This window comes from Coenobita brevimanus, chromosome 16 (assembly GCF_032717465.1).
Source record: "Coenobita brevimanus isolate Jiangsu-jjx chromosome 16, ASM3271746v2, whole genome shotgun sequence".
NCBI classification, from domain to species: Eukaryota; Metazoa; Arthropoda; class Malacostraca; order Decapoda; family Coenobitidae; genus Coenobita; species Coenobita brevimanus.
This window is the reverse complement of record NC_136969.1, coordinates 2,161,806-2,180,324: the sequence shown is the minus strand read 5'-3', so window position 1 is coordinate 2,180,324 and position 18,519 is coordinate 2,161,806. Positions and strand designations below refer to the sequence as shown.

The following is an 18,519-nucleotide window of genomic DNA, read 5'->3' as shown; positions in this document are numbered from 1 at the left end:
GTAACAGCGTAGCGTTGCCTATGTTTTTCTTTCTCTCTGTTGTGGATGATTAAAAGTACAGCAAATATATAAACTGACTAGTCATTGGGATAATAAATAACATGTCTTGCCTCAGCTGTGATATTCAACCCCACAATCAAGCATTCACCTACCCTGTTACTCCATTAAAAAGCAGGTAATTGCAACTCCCAGCAATATTACTTCTGCTCAGTACAAATATCCTGTAACACTGTCCACATTCCCATCCTGTTCACCTTCATATATTTTTTTCCCCAAGTCCATAACATCAGTACCTGTATTTTTCAATCCTGTGCTAAAGACTTCTCCATTATCTGACTTTATGCAAATATCTTTTAAACATTTTCCCTAACTCTACTTAACCACCCCACAAATCAAGTATCATTATTTTTATTATTACTATTATTACTATTGTCGTTGTGGTTGTTCTTAATGGTACTGTTGTTGTCATTATTATTATTTACCTCCGTCACGAGGTATACGTTATTGCCTGCGTTGGTTGCTTTGTCTGTTTGTTCGTCTGTCAATTAGCAGGATGACTCAAAAAGTTTGGAACGGATTTTGCTGAAATTTTTGGAGGGGTTGGGTATGATGGCCCAATGAACAATCGATCAGATTTTGGTTGTGACCAGGAAATTTTTGTTTGTTTCTTCACGCCATATCTCTGAAAGTTCTCGATGACTTACGATGAAATGTGGAAGGGTGAGCCATGGGCCGAGAGAGAACTGATTAATTACTGGGGCTCATTCGGACCCAGATGCTACCGAGCAATATCTCCAAAATTTCTGAATGAATTTCAATGAAAGTTTTTGGCAGGGTGGGCAATGGGCCAAGAAAGAACTAATTAAATATGGAGGCAGATTCGAATCCGGATCGGGCATTGACGGAGTTATGCGCTCTAAGTGCTTTTGGTTATTATTATTATTATTATTATTATTATTATTATTATTATGATTATTATTATTATGATTATTATTATTAAGATTTTTATTATGATGATGAAGATTATTATTATTATTATTATTATTAAGCTTTCAGTTGTGCTAGTGACGTGAACTGGGAAGGGTGTAGTGATTCCACAATCATAAAGACAGTATGTAATGTATAACTAAGAGTAGCATGGAAGAAAGGCGTGACATCCATTGCTAACTTACCCTCTAATTGACATATGGGCAGGGTTGAGTGACCGTAGTCTTGCTTAGGAAACCAAACAACAGCCATGACAGCACCACCAGAATGGAAAACTCAGATTATTTCTAGAAGTTGAAATGGGTGTGCAAATATGTATGTGTGTAGTGGGGTACACCGAGGCTAACCTGGGACGAGGTTATTGAGTGTGACCTCGGGTTATGAGTCTGAACAGACAGGCTGCTAGAGATCAAGCAGAGGGGAAAGTCGCTACTGTGTGATCATGGTGATGCATACAAGCATGTTGGGGCCTATATGAACGGAGCGAAGACAATTCCGTCACTGAGACATATGCCTTGAAACCAACAGCCTGCCTGAGTGAATGAATAAAAACAAAATAACTGAGGAACAGAACAGTAGCCGATATACAGGGCGTTTCAGTCCTAATATACTAACTTCAGCAGCTGACTCTGGGGCTGACTCTGAGTAAAAAAAAAAAAAAAGTGTTATATCAAGAGGGAATCAATTGTCAACCGTTACGGAGATGCAGTTATTGATGACCTTATGGGTGAATTATGAGGCACACCATTTTCCCTCTTAAGGTCATCAGTAATTGGAATTCCATAACAGTTGAAAATTGGATCTGTTATTGATACAGGATTTTTTGCTCACTGATTGACAAATGAGGAAGTGAAGGAGCGTTGTGGTGTGGATGTGGATGTGATAGGAAGCGTTAGGAGAAACACAGGTGGTTTGGCCATGTGGAGAGGATGGAGAGTGAGAGACTCACGAGGAGAGTGTATGTGAGTGAGGTGGAGGGGGGGAGAGGGAGAAGGAGGCCAAGGATGAGATGGAGGGACGCAGAGGAGAGGTATATGAGAGAGGGAGATGTGAGCTGGGAGCAGGGCAGTGAAATGGCAGGGGACAGTGGGATATGGAGGTGATTTGTTTGTGGCCACCCCTTGCGGGATTGGGGCGTCTGTCAATAGATAGATAGATTGATTTTTTTTTTTTACTCAGAGTTAACTCTTGGATCATCCAAATTTAGTACATCAAATGGTTGGACTCTGAATCAGTTGGTGCGTCTGGCCTTCCTACCATCAAAAGGCTCAGCGAACAGTACAGTGAAGTTGAGGACGTGGGCGAGATTCTCAATAAGTGCGACGTCTTCACCGTAGCGGAAGAGCAGCGATCCATTCAACGCCCGGTAGTACATGATGCTTGGCGGGAACTCGAACGTCGATACCTGGGAAATGAATGAAATAGAATGTACAGCCGCCTCCACTCCAAAGTACAGCAAGGGCCAGCGTATCGGAGGTCTTCTGTGACTCTAACGTAGCTGTTTACGCCTCGCATATACTGTGTTGGAATAAGCCCGTCATGGTAATCCGACCACAGTAGATGTATGACGTAAGCAGATACAATGATGTCACATAAGAAGCTCTACACGCCTTGAACCGTAGTGCTTAGAAATTAAGGCGACTGTACTAAGTAGTAATGATTCAATTAGACTTAAGTAAAATTTAACACAGCTTTACTGAAATACGTAGCCACAAACGAGATTAAGGTCTGGAGTTTGCTGCTTACTTACGAGGAGTCCTCATAAGTCATTAAGGCCCAAATTCCAGAAAAATAATAGAACTTGGTCATGCAGACACTGAATATCTTATTAATAACAGCATTGTCATCTTTCCATGGAAATTGCAGGCACAGAAGGCTATTGCCAGACGCCTCAATCCCGTTTGGGGTGGCCACAAACAAATCGCCTCCAAGTCGCCCCGTCCCCCGCCATCTCACTGCCCTGCTCCCAACTCACACACCCCTCTCTCATATACCTCTCCACCCCATCCCTCCATCTCATCCTCGGCCTCCCCCTCCCTCTTCCCCTCTCCACCTCACTCACATACACTCTCTTCGTCAGTCTTTCACCCTCCATCCTCTCCACATGGCCAAACCACCTCAGTGTGTTCCTCATAACGCTTCCTATCACATCCAGATCCACACCACAACGTTCCTTTATATCCTCATTCATCAGCCTGTCTCTCCATGTGACTCCACAGGCTCCTCTTAAATAACTCATTTCCACTGCTCTCACTCTTGACTTGTGTCCTTCCAACAACGTCCAAGCTTCACTTCCGTACGTTAGAGTTGGTATCACAATACTGTCATGTAGTAACTTTTTCATTTCCATGCTCACTTCCCTGTTTCTTATCACTGCTTTCAAAGAACCAGCAACCTTTCTTCCCTGCTGTACCCTTTCAAGCACTTCACCCTCCAAACCTCCATCCTTACTCATCACACTACCCAAGTACTTAAACGTACTCACATTTTCCAATTCCTCACCATCCAACCTCGCTGTACATTCACTGACTTCACCTCTCTCAAAGACCATCACTTTACTCCTCCCTACATTCACCTTTAGATTCCGTTTCTTACACACTCTCCCAAACTCGTCCACCAAGCCTTGCAGCTCCCCTTCATCTTCATTCAACAACACAGTATCATTTGCAAACAACAGTACAGGGAGTTTCCAAACACTATCCTCTCTCACCAGGGCCACTCCAACATCCACTACCCTACCTTGTACCTCTTTTATTACCCCATCCATGTAAAGATTGAACAACCATGGAGACATGACACATCCCTGTTTCAACCCAACTTTCAAAGAGAAAAATTCACTTAGTTCACCATCCACACGCACTGCAGCCTTCGCACCATCGTACATACTCTTCACAGCATTCAATAACTTCCCATCTACTCCATATATTCTTAACACTTTCCACAATCCTTGTCTATCCACCCTGTCATATGCTTTCTCCAAATCCATGAAAGCCGCATACAACTTCTTTCCCTTCTCTAGAAACTTTTCCACTAAAGATCTAAGAATGACTATCTGATCTACACAACCTCTTCCCTTCCTAAAGCCTCCCTGTTCTTCTCCAACTAATTTCTCTGTTCTTTCTCTAACTCTGTCAATAAGTATCCTACCATACATTTTTCCGATTATACTAAGAAGACAAATGCCCCTATGATTACCACACACTTCTTTTTCCCCTTTTCCTTTGTACAAGGGAATAATTATACCTGACTTCCAATCCTCCGGGACTCTACCTTCCTCCCAGGCCAATCTGCACATCTTCCACATCCATTCTACTACTATCTCTCCCCCATGCTTCAGCATTTCACCACACACTCCATCAATTCCTGGGGCTTTCCCCGATTTAACTTCCTTCATTGCTTCCACAACTTCTATCCTACTGATTTCTTCCTGTCTTCTCACCTCCCTCCCTCTCCCAGCCATTCCCCAGCCACTTATACTCGCATTACTTCCATCCTCTATGTTCAACAATTCCTTAAAGTGTTCTCTCCATCTGCTCACTTTTTCTCCCTTCTCCACTAGTAATCTACCATTTTTATCTTTCACTCCCCTGCAAACTTCACTTCCACCCTGTCTTACTCTTTTCACCTCTTTCCAGAACATTTTCTTACAGTCCCTCCACTTTACACTCAAATTCCTTCCAAATTCCTCATCCACGCTCTTCTTACTCTCTCTTACTAATCTTTTCACCTTTCTCTCTCTTTCTACATATAATTCTCTCTTCTGCCTCTCAACTTCTTCCACGTCCCTATTTCTCATCCATTCATTGTATGCTTTCTTCTTTTGTGCCACAGCCTGTCTCACCTCTTCAGTCCACCACGCTGTTCCTTGCACCCCCCTCCGTCTTCTCTTCCTTCCACACACCACATCACATGCTGCGCATTTTTCTTCTGTAAAAATCCTACACACACCTTCCACGTCTCCCATCTGCTCCAATTCATATTTGCCCAATCGTTCCTCCACTTCTCTCTTATACTCTGCCTTTTTCTCATCCTCTTGTTACCTTTCCACTCTCCTTGCAACTACTCCTTCCTCTCGTCTTTCCCTTATTCTATTCCTCCATCTTACTTGAATTCTAATTTTGGCCTCCACCAAGTAGTGGTCAGAAAGTCCACTCCCCCAACCTCCATGAGCTCTTGCATCCATTACACATCTTCGCATCCTTTCATCCACACACACATAATCAATCATTGCCTTCCTTTCATTCAGTTCACCACCCACCCTTCTCATCACTCGCCATGTATACCTGTGGATCATTTTATGCCTGAAGAGGGTATTGGCTATCACCAACCCCCTCCCAGCACAAATGTCCACTAACGCACTCCCATTCTCATCTATCTCAGGAGGCACACCCCACTCACCAACTATTCCATCCACCTTCACATACCCAACTTTACCATTCATATCACCAATCAAAAACACTCTTTCATTCCTTCCAAACTTTTCCATGCACACTTCTACATTTGTCCAGAACTCTTCTCTCACTCTTCTAGCACGATCTTGCGTTGGCGCATACACACACACACAATCGCCCACATTTGTATTCCACATTTGTGTGCTAAGTCTATAAAATGCCGTCATAAAAGTAATAAGTTATTTAAAAGAATATGTAGAGCCAGAGCAGGAACTGATTAGAAAATATAATCAACTGTTGTTGCAAAGAAAAATAATGATAATTATTACACAACCAGAAGCAACTGTAAGGAGGAGGGTGGGACTTATCTGCAAAGACAAAAAATTCAGATATGGACCGAAGATCTAGAGATTTATAAAATTTGTAATAAGGGCTGGACTTCCTATTTACTTTGAGGGTGTATGGGGAAAAAGGTCCAGATGACAGGTATTACTGTTTACCTTGAGTGTGGCGCCTCGTAGGTCTGCCAGCTTGTCCGGGAAGAGGTCCAGGTCCAGGTGAGAGGTGAACCTATGGTGGCGCCAGGTGGTGACGGACCTGACTCCCTCACCCCAGTACAGCTGGTTCATGTACACCCTCCACTCTCCCTCGTTATTACCCTGTGGAAGTGATATCGTCATGTACACCCTCCACTCCCTCACCACCGGCCTGAACGAGTAACACATCATGTACACGCTCCACTCTCCCTCACCACCACCCTGCACAAGTAACACCATCATGTACACCCTCCACTCTCCCTCACCACCACCCTGCACAAGTAACAGATCATGTACACCCTCCACTCTCCCTCACCACCACCCTGAACAAGTAACACCATCATGTACACCGTCCACTCTCCCTCACCACCAACCTGCACAAGTAACAGATCATGTACACCCTCCACTCTCCTTCACCACCACCACCACCCTGTAGCAATACCACCACTATACAAAGCCATGAGCACAAGTACGCGGACATTATTCTGCTGTCTGTGGCGATGGAAAGTGTTGCGTGAACTGTTTTTATGTGACAGCAATATGAAGCCCTCTAGAAATGAAGGTATGTAAAGGACGGCTACTCTCTGTCGTCTGGGGGAGGGGGAAAGATAAATATGGAAGGTAGGGAACGATGCTGTCAGAGGAATGTAGGCGGACTTTTGTTAATGGCACCTTCCACTCTCCCTTATTATCACTCTTTAAGGATTACCTCACTTTTTTCTTAGGTAACAACCATGGCAGTGAAATCTTTTCTTCCAACAAACATTGCATTAAACCCCTGAAGCTATTCATAACAATGAAACAAGCAGCTTCTCTTCTGAATATCTGGATCATTACACGTCTGTCTCACCTTGACGGCTCCCAGAATATGCTCCGTCTTCTTGCCATTCTTTGATGCCGCCAGGGCCTTCATCTGCTCAAGTGACTGGCACACCACAACATACCTAGTGAATCCATAAACTTTAGGAAGTTGATGCACAGGCTCGATTGATTAACAACATAAACAACTGAATTCTGTCGCTTTTTACATACAGCAATATTAAAGCGTTCTTGGTTGACAGTTAGTTTTGAGTCTGACCACCCCTGGTCAGCAAGGTAAAAGATTTATATTTACTAAATCACCCTAAAACATCATAGTATGCAGAGAAAACACATCTATCTATCTATCTATCTATATATATATATATATATATATATATATATATATATATATATATATATATATATATATATATAAAATGGTTGAGAGCAACTCTCTTCCATGTGAAAGGATACCACACAGAGAGGTTCAGACTTTTCCTAAAATGGCTCTATTAACTTCACCCATATCTAAGAAGAGATGGTTTCTCTTAGAATAAACTATGCTACTTGCATTTAATTACAAAAAAAGTTCTTCTGCATGACATGGAAGGTTTCTTTATTTATAATTTATCCTTTATAAGGCTGCAAGCCATTAAATATGTGTAAAAATTTAGTTAAATTTAACTACTGTCCAGCTGTTGCAATAAATATACTTTCTACATCAGTATTAACTTAACTCTTGACAAAAAATCTTGTTGCTCATCAAGTCTGGGCTTGTTCTTTTATTTTCATCTCCAGGCTTGGATATGATGCAAAATTATGTCCAACTATGATGCTTCCATTTTCTACAAAGATCACTGAACCGTGAAAAAATGCTACTGCTAATTATGTTTGTGCTTCGAGTGTGGTAGTCATCTCCGGCCACAGTGAAGAGGCAGCTGTGTTATTCCCGGTGTAACGTGCGCAAAGTTTGTACATGACTGTGGTATATGTATACTTTCGCATATGGATATCACATATACAAATCACATGCACCAAATTCCTGCATGTCTGCAAGAGGTGTGTGGATGCAACTGAAAACACGTAACTATAATTAGACATTTTCACATTTGCACCTGCCTTTTTTTTTGGCTCTGATATACCCTAATTGAAGGTTAAACAAACAAGTTCTCTTCCTGCTACACATTATGATTTATTAATGCTCTACATGGCATAACTCTGGTAATTACAACCAGATACTTTCATTGTAGGATCCATGTGCAAGCCATTTGCATGCTACTGATCATAAGCACAAATGCCGCATGTGTACGAAATCGCCCAGTGTATATGACATCGGAATGATATATAGCAAACTAAGGCATTTAAATGGCACTACAGCCGTACAGCAATGAGTCGGAGGCAGAGGGAAGGGAAAAGAGTGTAAAGAGAGATGTGTAGGGAAGTGCGTATCTACCTGGACGGCATGGAATTTATATCCAGGTGGCCACGAGTTTCAAGTGTGTCCATACAGTCCAAATCCATTATTACACCTTACATTCAGTTGCATTACTTAAGCCTCTGCAATGACCAGTGGAACACCAGCTTAGGTGTGCGTAAGTTGCCAGCAACAGGTTAATTAGCAGTAGTAGTTGCAGTAGTAGTAGTAGTAGTAAACAGTAGTACAGTAGTAGCAGTAGTAGTAAACAGTAGTACAGTAGTAGTTGTAGTAGCAGTAAGTGTAGCAGCAGTAGTAGTGTTAGTAGAGTAAACCCCTGTCTGTCTGACGTAGTGTTAGCAGAGTAACCCCCTGTCTGTCTGACCAAGTAGACCCAACAACCGCAGGCAAGCAGTCACTCCTACAGGAGTGCCCAGCGCTGTGAATCGATGTTCCCCTGCAGTGGACAGCGCCTTGCTGAAGTGAGGCACGGGAAAGATTGTGGAAGTTTGCTTCCCGGATGGACACTGCATTTGCACCTCTCCACCCTGTTAACAGGGGCACAATAGTAGGCTCCACATCACCTCGTTATCTGGTTATATGGTTACCGCACAGCAATGTAAATGGCTTCCTCGGTTACAGGAAACGATTGGGGTTGTCACTTAGTATAGAGTTGCCAAAGGAAGAAAGTAGGCAGTACAACACCAGGTGAGTGGATGATGGCTGCCAGCATCTACCACTGATGGGTTAATCAGCAGCTCACAGAACTTTCGAGAACTAATGTGTATGATGTGCTAGTACCTGAGAGGCAGCAGGACCAGGAAGATTTTAGGAGTGGGAGGGAATGTGTTAAATAATACGAGTAAGATAAAGAGTGGAGAATGCACGTAAGGAGACCTGCATGAGTTAAGGCATCTGTCAGTCTGCAATGGCATATTTAGCATGATGAACATAGAGGGATTTTGGAATATTTTTGGTAAATATGGTGTGGAAAGGTTTATGCTGACTATTGATTAGCATACAGTACCTGCCACTGTAGTCCCAGGTGTGGTGGTGTGTATTAGCAAAGGTGATGAGAGGCTCCAGGTGATCCATCATTAATAAATACCCGCCACATCCTGGTTTTACCCACAAAATCCCTGCCAGGTCTTCCTCGCCCCTCATCGCCACCACCTAAAGTTATCGTGTGTTAGTCATAACTTTGTAAACTTTCACCATCAGAAAAAATTGTGATAGTCGTTGTTTTCATCTGAGGGAACTAGGCTACTCCCACGGCTTCAGCACTAAGTCAGAATAGCATTAAATTAGTGTCTTAGTTGTGTGGTAGAAACGAAATGTTTTGTTTACTGGTCAAGTCAGCCTTCCAATCTGACTACACTTTACCATCAGCTGTATTGAAAGGAGTTATGGATCTTTGTCAGATGAAAACAAACTGACTATAAAACACACACACACACACACACACACACACACACACACACACACACACACCACGCACACGCACACGCACACGCACACCACGCACACGCACACGCACACCACGCACACGCACACGCACACGCACACGCACACACACACACACACACACACACACACACCACGCACACGCACACGCACACGCACACGCACACACACATACGGACTGCTATTTACCTATTCGTCATATATTGTTCTGGAACCATGATGGCCAAGTGGTAATACATTTGCCTTTCAGTCTACATGTGGCCTCAGTCTGGAGCAAAAATCCTAGCTGCGGCAGACATTTAAAGAGGCAACTTAAAGCAGGTCCTTTCATATGACTGCTAATGTTTTTCCCTTGTCATCTCATATCAGTGACATATACAGGTTCTGTCACACACATATTCGTAACAACTCTTCAGCTTTCACATACAAAGTTCTCAATACATACAAGCTGTCAAGATTCGTATGTGACCTGCAAGGGGAAGGGTTAGTTATGGCTGCCATTTTCCCACCGTAGAAAATATCATCATGTAGCGGACTTGATGTAGACCTCATAATACGACTGCAGGGTGATATATTCTTTCCATAGTCTGACATACTTCTTTAGTCTAATACTGTGCAGTAAAACGCCAAGGGATAGATCCAACTCTGGAAAATAAGGAAGGTAGGACACACCCACCTGTCTTGGGTTAGGCAGCAACAGCAACAGGTCCTGAACAACAACCGAGTACAGGTCGCCAGCATCATAGGCCAACACAAGATCACAGTCGGTCAACTCCTGCTGGACCACAGCCATCAACAGACCCACTACAGAGACTGCTTCTGACCAGTTCTCCACAGTGTGCAATCTCACAAGCTGGGCTGGATTTATATTCCGAGGGTACCGTCCAGAATTTTTCATGTGCATTGATGGCATCTTTGGATCATCAGATTCACCTGTAGCGTTATCAGTGAGCACCCACTGGTCAAACAGTGGAGAATGATGAAAGCTTTCGTTTGAAGACCTGGCAGTGACTTCAGTGACTGTCAGTTTCCATGGAACAGTTGATGTGAAGATCAGCAGCCGCAAGAGACTTGTGGGATCCATGGACTTTTGATATTCTAAAGAGAAAAGTAAAATATCTTGCACAAATATTTACAATTTAGTCCGACTGATGTAACATTAAGGTCATTTTATGCTAGTAATAGGGCTGTGGAAAGATATACAGACTTCAAATTACTGCACTGTTGAAAGATGACGAAGACATGTCATATACCTACTTGTTGTGTAAAACAGCAGCTATACAGCACTCTTGAATGAAAAGCCATAAGCTCCTTGAACACTGCTTTTCGAACCAATGTTACGGGAGTACACCATATGATCGTTATTGAACTGTTTTATATCTAATCACACTGATGTTATGCACTGCAGTGTGTTTCTGTTAAACACCCAAGATTTATTAATGAAAACGAGGCATTTTATTGTATTAAAGGAAACATTTGCCTCAGGTTTGGAAGTGCTACTTTGGCATTTTCTTAATATTCTCGAGGAGATGCTGGTCGGTTAATTTCAAGTTTGATGCCATTTTTTTTTCTTATCACATACCTGAAGAGTAATTTTAATCCATGGCAAACAGGTAGCTCATCACCTGGAGGCAGTACTACACATAGTGTATGGATGGTGACCACCCCATCATGTAAGGGTTAAAAAATACACTGACGTCTAATTTTATCGCTGCTAACTCTAAATGGTTTAATTTAAATCGAGATTGTTTGTCATTCTGAAGGGGTTAAGAAGTAGTAATAGTAGTAGTATTTGCAGGCCAAGCCTCACCTGAATGTCAGCCCAGTGGACTGTAGGCTGAACTTGCACTGCTCCTGCAGCTCACCATCCATCTTTCGCGAGATAGGGAGGGACCTGAGGGACGTTTGTACGATCAGATAGTGGATCCGTCCTGTTATAATTATCAGTGCCAGCACTTGAAGGCCCCCCTCTCCATCACCAGGAGCTGCAGAAGTTAAAGAAGGCTTACGCCTACATTTTTTTTTACATATCTCCTAAGCTGAATAAAACGGTCTGGAGGTGGAAAGAATTAAATGAAATAGACGAAATAAGAGTTAACTCCTCCATCGCCATGGCATCTTTATTTCAAGCCTTCACGTGGTGGCACCGATATGACCGGGCGGTGGAGCTGCCCGGTAATATAAAAGGTCCCTCAGTCCCTTACCTATCCTACCAAAAGATGGTGGACTGTGGCAGGGCAACTTCATACTGCAATACACAGGGTCTTCGTTCAAATGAGCATAGGGTAACAGCTTCTGCTACTGCCACTACTACTACCACTACTATTACTGCTGCTACTATTGCTGTTATTATTATTATTATTATTACTACTACTACTACTACTACTACTACTGCTACTACTACTACTACTAGTGTCAATAGAAAGATTAAAACTTTTAATCAGGAGGCTGAATGAAGGCATGGGTCATGATGGCATACACTCTACATTACTGAAGCGTGGATCTGAGGAATTTTTAGATGTACTGATGCATTTTATAAAAACTTGTTATAGTCATTGTTACATACCAGTGGAAAAGCTGAAGGGTAATGTTACTCCCATTATTAAAGACATAAAAGGAAATGCATCAGATTCATCTAACTATAGGCCAATAATGGTATCTTCATGTGTTTTAAAACTTTTAGAATTACATTTTTTAGATGTCTTAAAAGAAAAGTGTGATTTTAACTGTAGGAAGTTTGGATTTACAGAAGGACTGTCTACTCCTTATGATTGTTTTTTATTAAAAGAAACTATCAGACCATACACTAAAGGAGGCAAAACATCTTATGCAGTTTTTATAGATTTATCAAAAGCTTTTGATAATGTGAATCATTTTAAACTAGGGAACGTTTTATTGGTGAGGAAATTTGCCCCTGACGTTATTTTAATTATTATGAATTATTTACGGAACACCAGTGCGAGAATTAATTGGAATAATTGTTTTGGTAAATATTACCCTATCAACAGAGGTGTTCGACAAGGGGAAATTGGCTCTCCTTTGCTTTTTATATTATACATTGATAATATAATTAAAACCTAATCGAAGGTGAATGTTGGATGTTGCCTTGTTTTCTTTAGAGCGAATATCATTGCACATGCAGATGACATTGTAATTTTAGGTGATTCAAGAGAAAACACTGAGTTACTGCATAAAACATTTGAGACGGAGGTAAATAATCTGGAGCTGAAAATGAACAGCAATAAATCCAAAGTTATGATATTTAATACAAGGAAAAAAAGAGGGGCACAAAATCCCTTGTATAAATCAGTATGAAGTAGTGAAGAAATAGAAATATCTAGGCTATATAATTGAAGACAGTTTTTCAGATAAATATCATACTGAGATAAGATTAAATTCTTTTTATTCTAAATTTAATTCTATATACAGGTAGTTCAAGAACATTAACTCACAAACGTTACTGTTTTTGTTTAAGGCATATTGTGTCCCTGATTATGGGTTATCATTATGGGACTTAAAGGAAACACAAAAAGGTCCGTCGTTTAGAGCATCTGAAGTTTCATATGCTAATGCAATAAAGAAAATATATAATTTAGCGAGGGCAACAAGTAATCATAGTGTGGCCAAAGTAGCTGGTCTTTTTTCTGCTGTGGCATCATGCTGCATTCACACAGGCAAGGTATATGAAATTTTTATTTACAAAGAGGAATGTCTTACTTTATTTTTTTCTTATGCTAGGAAGAAGGAGCCAAAGGCCACAAGCCCGCAATAACTGTTCCTTCCAAGAGAAAAACAAAATACAAGAGAGGGCTAACTTCAAGATCCGATCATTTCGAGATGCCTGGACACACTGCGTTTGAAAGACTAGAGATCGTAGCTAGCAGGAACTACAGACAGAGGAAGACAGTTCCAGAGCTGACCTGTTGCATAAATGAAGGACTGGGAGTAGCAGTTAACTCTTGCGTTAGAGAGCTGGACACATAAGAGATGAGAGTTTGCTGCTAGACGGGTGCTATGTGCCCGTCGTAGAGGTGGAGGAATGCAAGCAGACAGTTCAGAAGAGCAGTGACCATTGAAGTAGCGATAGAAAAGAGATAAAGATCCAACAGTGCGGCGAAGAGACAGAGGTTGAAGGGAGCCAGTAAGAGGGGGAGAATTAATGAGATGAAAAGCCTTTGACTCCCCACACTTGAGAGTTGTATTCTACACTGGGGCGAATAAAACCCGTGTATAGAGAGAACATTTGTTCAGTGGTAAAGTAGGAACGGAGTTGGCTTAGGACACCTAATCTCTTGGAAGCAGATTTTACAAGAGATGTAATATGATCTTTCCAAGACAAGTCCCGAGTAAATGAAACCCCAAGCATCTTCAAGGATGATGCAGGATTAAACTGAATATTATTAAACATTAGTGGGTACACCTGTGGAAGATTTTGACGGGTTGATAGGTGTAAGAACTGAGTCTTAGATGCATTAAGAACAACAAGATTATTTTTACCCCAGTCAGAGATACGAGCCAAGTCAGACATTAGGTGTGCCATAGCCTCATCCCTTGTTTGTTGAAGTAACTGCTGAGATGGACGTTGCGGGAACCGAATGGAAAGGTCAAGGATGAAGTCATCAGCGTACGAGTGGATAGAGTTAGATGTACAGCTTAGAAGGTCATTGATGAATAAAAGGAAGAGAGTTGGTGATAGGACAGAGCCCTGAGGAACAGCACTGTTGGTAGATCTAGGAGAAGAACGATGGCCGTCTACAACAGCGGCTATAGAACGACCAGAAAGGAAGCTATAGATGAAGGCACAGATAGAAAGATAGAAACCGTAAGAGGGCAGTTTGGAAATTACAGATTTATACCAGACTCGATCGAGAGCCTTTGAGATGTCAAGTGCAATAGTAAAGTTCTCGCCAAAGACCCGAAAGGAGGATGATCAAGAGTCTAAAGGGAGGTGAGGAGATTGCCAGTGGAGCGTCCCTGACGGAACCCATACTGACGATCAGAAAGAAGATTGTGATAGGAAAGATGCTTTAAAATGTTTCTGTTAAGAATTGACTCGAAAACTTTTGAGATACAGGATATACCTGGGATGAACATTCCTGTTTTTACCTCTGGCCATCATTTTATCCAGGTTTGTAATCACTTCAGTGAAAAATATAATATAAGTATTATGAATCAGTCTACAAGTCCACCGAGTTTGGTGGCTCTAGCATTACTCTTTCATGGAAAATTAGGTGACATCCGGAATATCCTGGAAAATTCCAATTTTTGACCCCACGAGATCTCAGTGGATATTTATCCGATTAAAATCATGCTCCTTTCATATCCGCTCCCCGGGAAGGGATGTATGCTACAAAAACTCCTGCCTTCTAGCCTAAGTGGTTTCTGAGAGTGTCAACAATTTGATTTTCTGTATTATGGATAATATCCAGAGATCTGGTTAACCAGTTGCCTTACAATTTAGCCAGATCAAGCAACCAGGTAGGGTACTCAGCTGAAAAAGTCTGAAGGCTCCAGGCTAAACAGCCTACGAGTAATGGTCATTTACTTTGAAGAAGAAGGACTAAGAATAAGAAAAAGAATATTGACGAAAGCAGTAAAAATTTCCACAGGGATGTGGAAAGTTTTAACAACAAGAACAACAATCAATTCAAAGCGGTGATGTGTTTATAAGGGTGGCTCATTTATAACGCCCCTTTTCCATTCCGTCTGCGTTTTCTTGTGCGTTGCGTGGACGGCTCAGAAACATCATCAGTATCTACCTGCATCATATATTCTTATCCTACACCCCCTGTCACAGCCCAGCCCACATCATCAGACTGAGCCGTCCCCTCAACACACAAGATATCGTGGGGTGAGTTTTTTGTGCATCGTTGTGTATGGACTACACTCTGTATAATTTCTCCAGGCACACGAACTCATGTAAGCGGCAGAATTCTTGCAGGTGAATGAGACCAATATTTAACACCCTCTCCTCCAGCAAATTTAACCTAAATAAATTGTATGTCATTCTTGCTGGAGAGGGACACCTGCGCACGATATAACTGGGGAGGTGGACCTGCTCGGTTATGCAAACGTCCCTCAACTCTCCCTGTCCCTCAAAAGGAGGATGGACCGCAAGAGAAGGGAAACTTGTGTCTGCAGCCCACAGACTTAAATACTATTACTACCGTCAGATAATTATTTTCATTCTCGTTTGGACCTCAAATGAGGGAAACTGTTTCGGAACAGCCATCTTTAACATATATATTACCAAAATTGGAACTGTTGAGGGATGCATTCTCGCGGTGGCACAGATATAACCGGTCGGCTCTGCTGCCTAGTTACAGAAACGTTCCTCAGCTCCCTATTCACCCTACAGATAGGATGGTAGACTGTGGAAAGGCATTTTAAGCCTTTATTCCACTGGGTTCATATTCAGTTGAACCTGGGGTTGCTACTGTCGCCACCAATAACACAACTACTACTACTACTACTACTACTACTTCTATTACTACTACTGATACTACTACTACCACAACTACTACTACTGCTACTACTACTTCTACCACTACTACTTCTACCACTACTACTTCTACCACATCTACTACTACTACAAAAACTCTCCTTTACCACTCCACTCGCGTAATGAATTTTAAACTTTAATTTAGTTGTCTCCCTGGGTAATTAGATCAGGAGAGACTTTTCGAGCTGGGGGGGTTAAATACAGCCTTCGTTAACCTATTCAGCACGAGAAATCTACCAGGCTGAATAAATTCGTCTGGAGATAGCAAAACTAAAACAGTAAATAGGTCTCAGAGGTGAAGGCATTAAAGGGTAGACCAAATCAATAGCTGAAGGAAACTGGGTAATCACAGCTAGACTTGCCCTAAGGCTCGCATGTGGCCAATTAAACTATATTGCATTCCCTATTAACTTAGCGGAGATTTTCATCCTTTGGCAGTTTATAATCTTAGTCCAGTGTCAATAAGACAATAGCACGGCCCTTTCCACAGCACTTCTTCGTGACCGGCACCATATTCTGTTATTAATCTCTTGTCACAGCTCAACATTCAAGATGGTGTGGAGGGATGGTCAATTTACGCCTTTTCTCCTTATTATCTTAACCTGGCGTGAATTTTTGTCCTTTTGCAGCTTATTTCATGCAGCTCAGTGACAAAGACAGTACTAAGGCCCTGCATTCCTTCCACAGCACTTCTTCGTGACTAACGCTATACTTCAGTGTTAATCAGGATTCAGGATGAAGAGATGGAAATTTTACGCCAAGTTAGAGTGAACGAGGTGCAGGTTATAACATCACAACCTTCAGTGGACGTGAGGCTATATTTATTTTCTCCTAATTCTTTCACCACTACACTCTCATCACTTTAACTTGGCCTAAAATTGTCATGGGTCAGTCTTGAATAGCGAGATGCAATAACAAACCGAAGCTAGAACATGAGTTGTGGAAAGAACGTAGAACCGTATTATTGTCATTTTCTGCCATTAAGCTAAGGAAAACATGACGCTAAGGTGGAAAATCTGGATCAGAATAAGGTGAAACGACTACAGGAATGCTCAGTACTATTTGTGTTATGCTGTGCCTACCATCCACTCACTCTATGTAGCGCTGCCTTCGTATGACTCTACGGTGAGTGACAAGGAAAATACTATCCTGTAAACTAGGAAACCATTTACTAAGCTGGTGATAACTTTATAACCAAACAGAGCCTGGAGGTCTAGTGGGTTAAGGCTCTCCAACTGGATTTAGCCTGGAAGGGGTTTTATCAGAGTTAGTTCCTCACATAACAGCTCGTTTTCTCGCCAGTTAAGGAAGCTCCCTATCACCGTTTCCTAAGCGATATATTTTGTTTATTACATCTTACTGTCCTCTTCTGTGTTACATAAATCGCTACGATATCTTCATACTCTGCATATATTACGTACAGATGGATATTAGCCAACCGTATCCAAAAATAAACCGCTGAGGAAGAGATGTTAGGGAGCTTCCTTGCCCGTGGAGAATACAGGCCAACGCCACTCAGGGACAAGAGAGGCTTATCTCCCTCGCCTTATTGTAATATCGGGACTGATTAGCCTAGCCCCAGGACCCTACTCTCTTGATGGGAAAAACAAAGCAAGATAAAAAGAACTGGATGATGAATTGATGGTTGGAACATTAAAGGACTGTTCATTTAAGAGGGATGGTGTAATACTCTCTTATACTTGGCCTAAAATTACCTTGTTGTCATCTTAAATGTTTAATATTGGCAAGAGAGTTACGCTGGAAGATTATGCTAGTCACGAAAGAAGTGCTATGGAAAAGACGTTGAGCCATAGCATTATCTTTTTCTGCCACTGAGCTACATGAAATAAATAGGAACAGGACGAAAATCTGTGCCAAGTTCAGGTGAAAACTGTACAATACGAATTTCACTTATGCCATTTTAATTCGTTTAACTCACACTACTTCGTTCACTTGACCTGAGAGCTGAAGGACATCCATCCATCCATCCCTCAACCCTTTTTTGCCCCACCATGAGCATAGGGGCTCGGGGCTAAGCTACTCAGTCCCAACATTTAAGATGAGAGGGACCATCCTCACTCGCCCCTGAGCGGCATTAAACGTCAAACATCCCTTGTATTTAAATCACAGCTTTTAAAAATTCTCTCATAGCAAACTGTAACTGCACAAAGGTATTGTCTTTAAGCTAAAAACAATATATTTTGCCGTTTTATTTACGCTTTCATTTTGCCGTTTTATTTACGCTAACGTCACAATATTTACCTCTTGTGGGAGAAATACTACCAAACACAGAGATAAAACTAAATCTTTCCTTCAGCGTATTCACTGTTACGGTTGCACTAAGCTATTTTGAAGCTAACATCAAACTAAAAGCTACGGATTCCTTTTAGCAGTCCGAGGCTTACCCGCCGACGAAGCAGCCAA

General features: G+C 41.8%; 1 protein-coding gene across 1 annotated transcript in view; it reads right to left on the bottom strand.

The window, feature by feature from the left end:
* Positions 1 to 18,519, bottom strand: part of LOC145390883 (ionotropic receptor 21a-like) — a 46,592-nt gene that overhangs the window by 15,759 nt on the left and 12,314 nt on the right. The window contains exons 2-7 of the mRNA XM_080265623.1: positions 10,270 to 10,691; positions 9,157 to 9,302; positions 6,765 to 6,858; positions 5,879 to 6,037; positions 2,245 to 2,392; positions 102 to 110 (exon numbers count right to left, since the gene is read on the bottom strand). Coding sequence (XP_080121749.1) covers positions 102 to 110; positions 2,245 to 2,392; positions 5,879 to 6,037; positions 6,765 to 6,858; positions 9,157 to 9,302; positions 10,270 to 10,691 — 978 coding nt within the window. The remainder of the gene's footprint in view (positions 1 to 101; positions 111 to 2,244; positions 2,393 to 5,878; positions 6,038 to 6,764; positions 6,859 to 9,156; positions 9,303 to 10,269; positions 10,692 to 18,519) is intronic.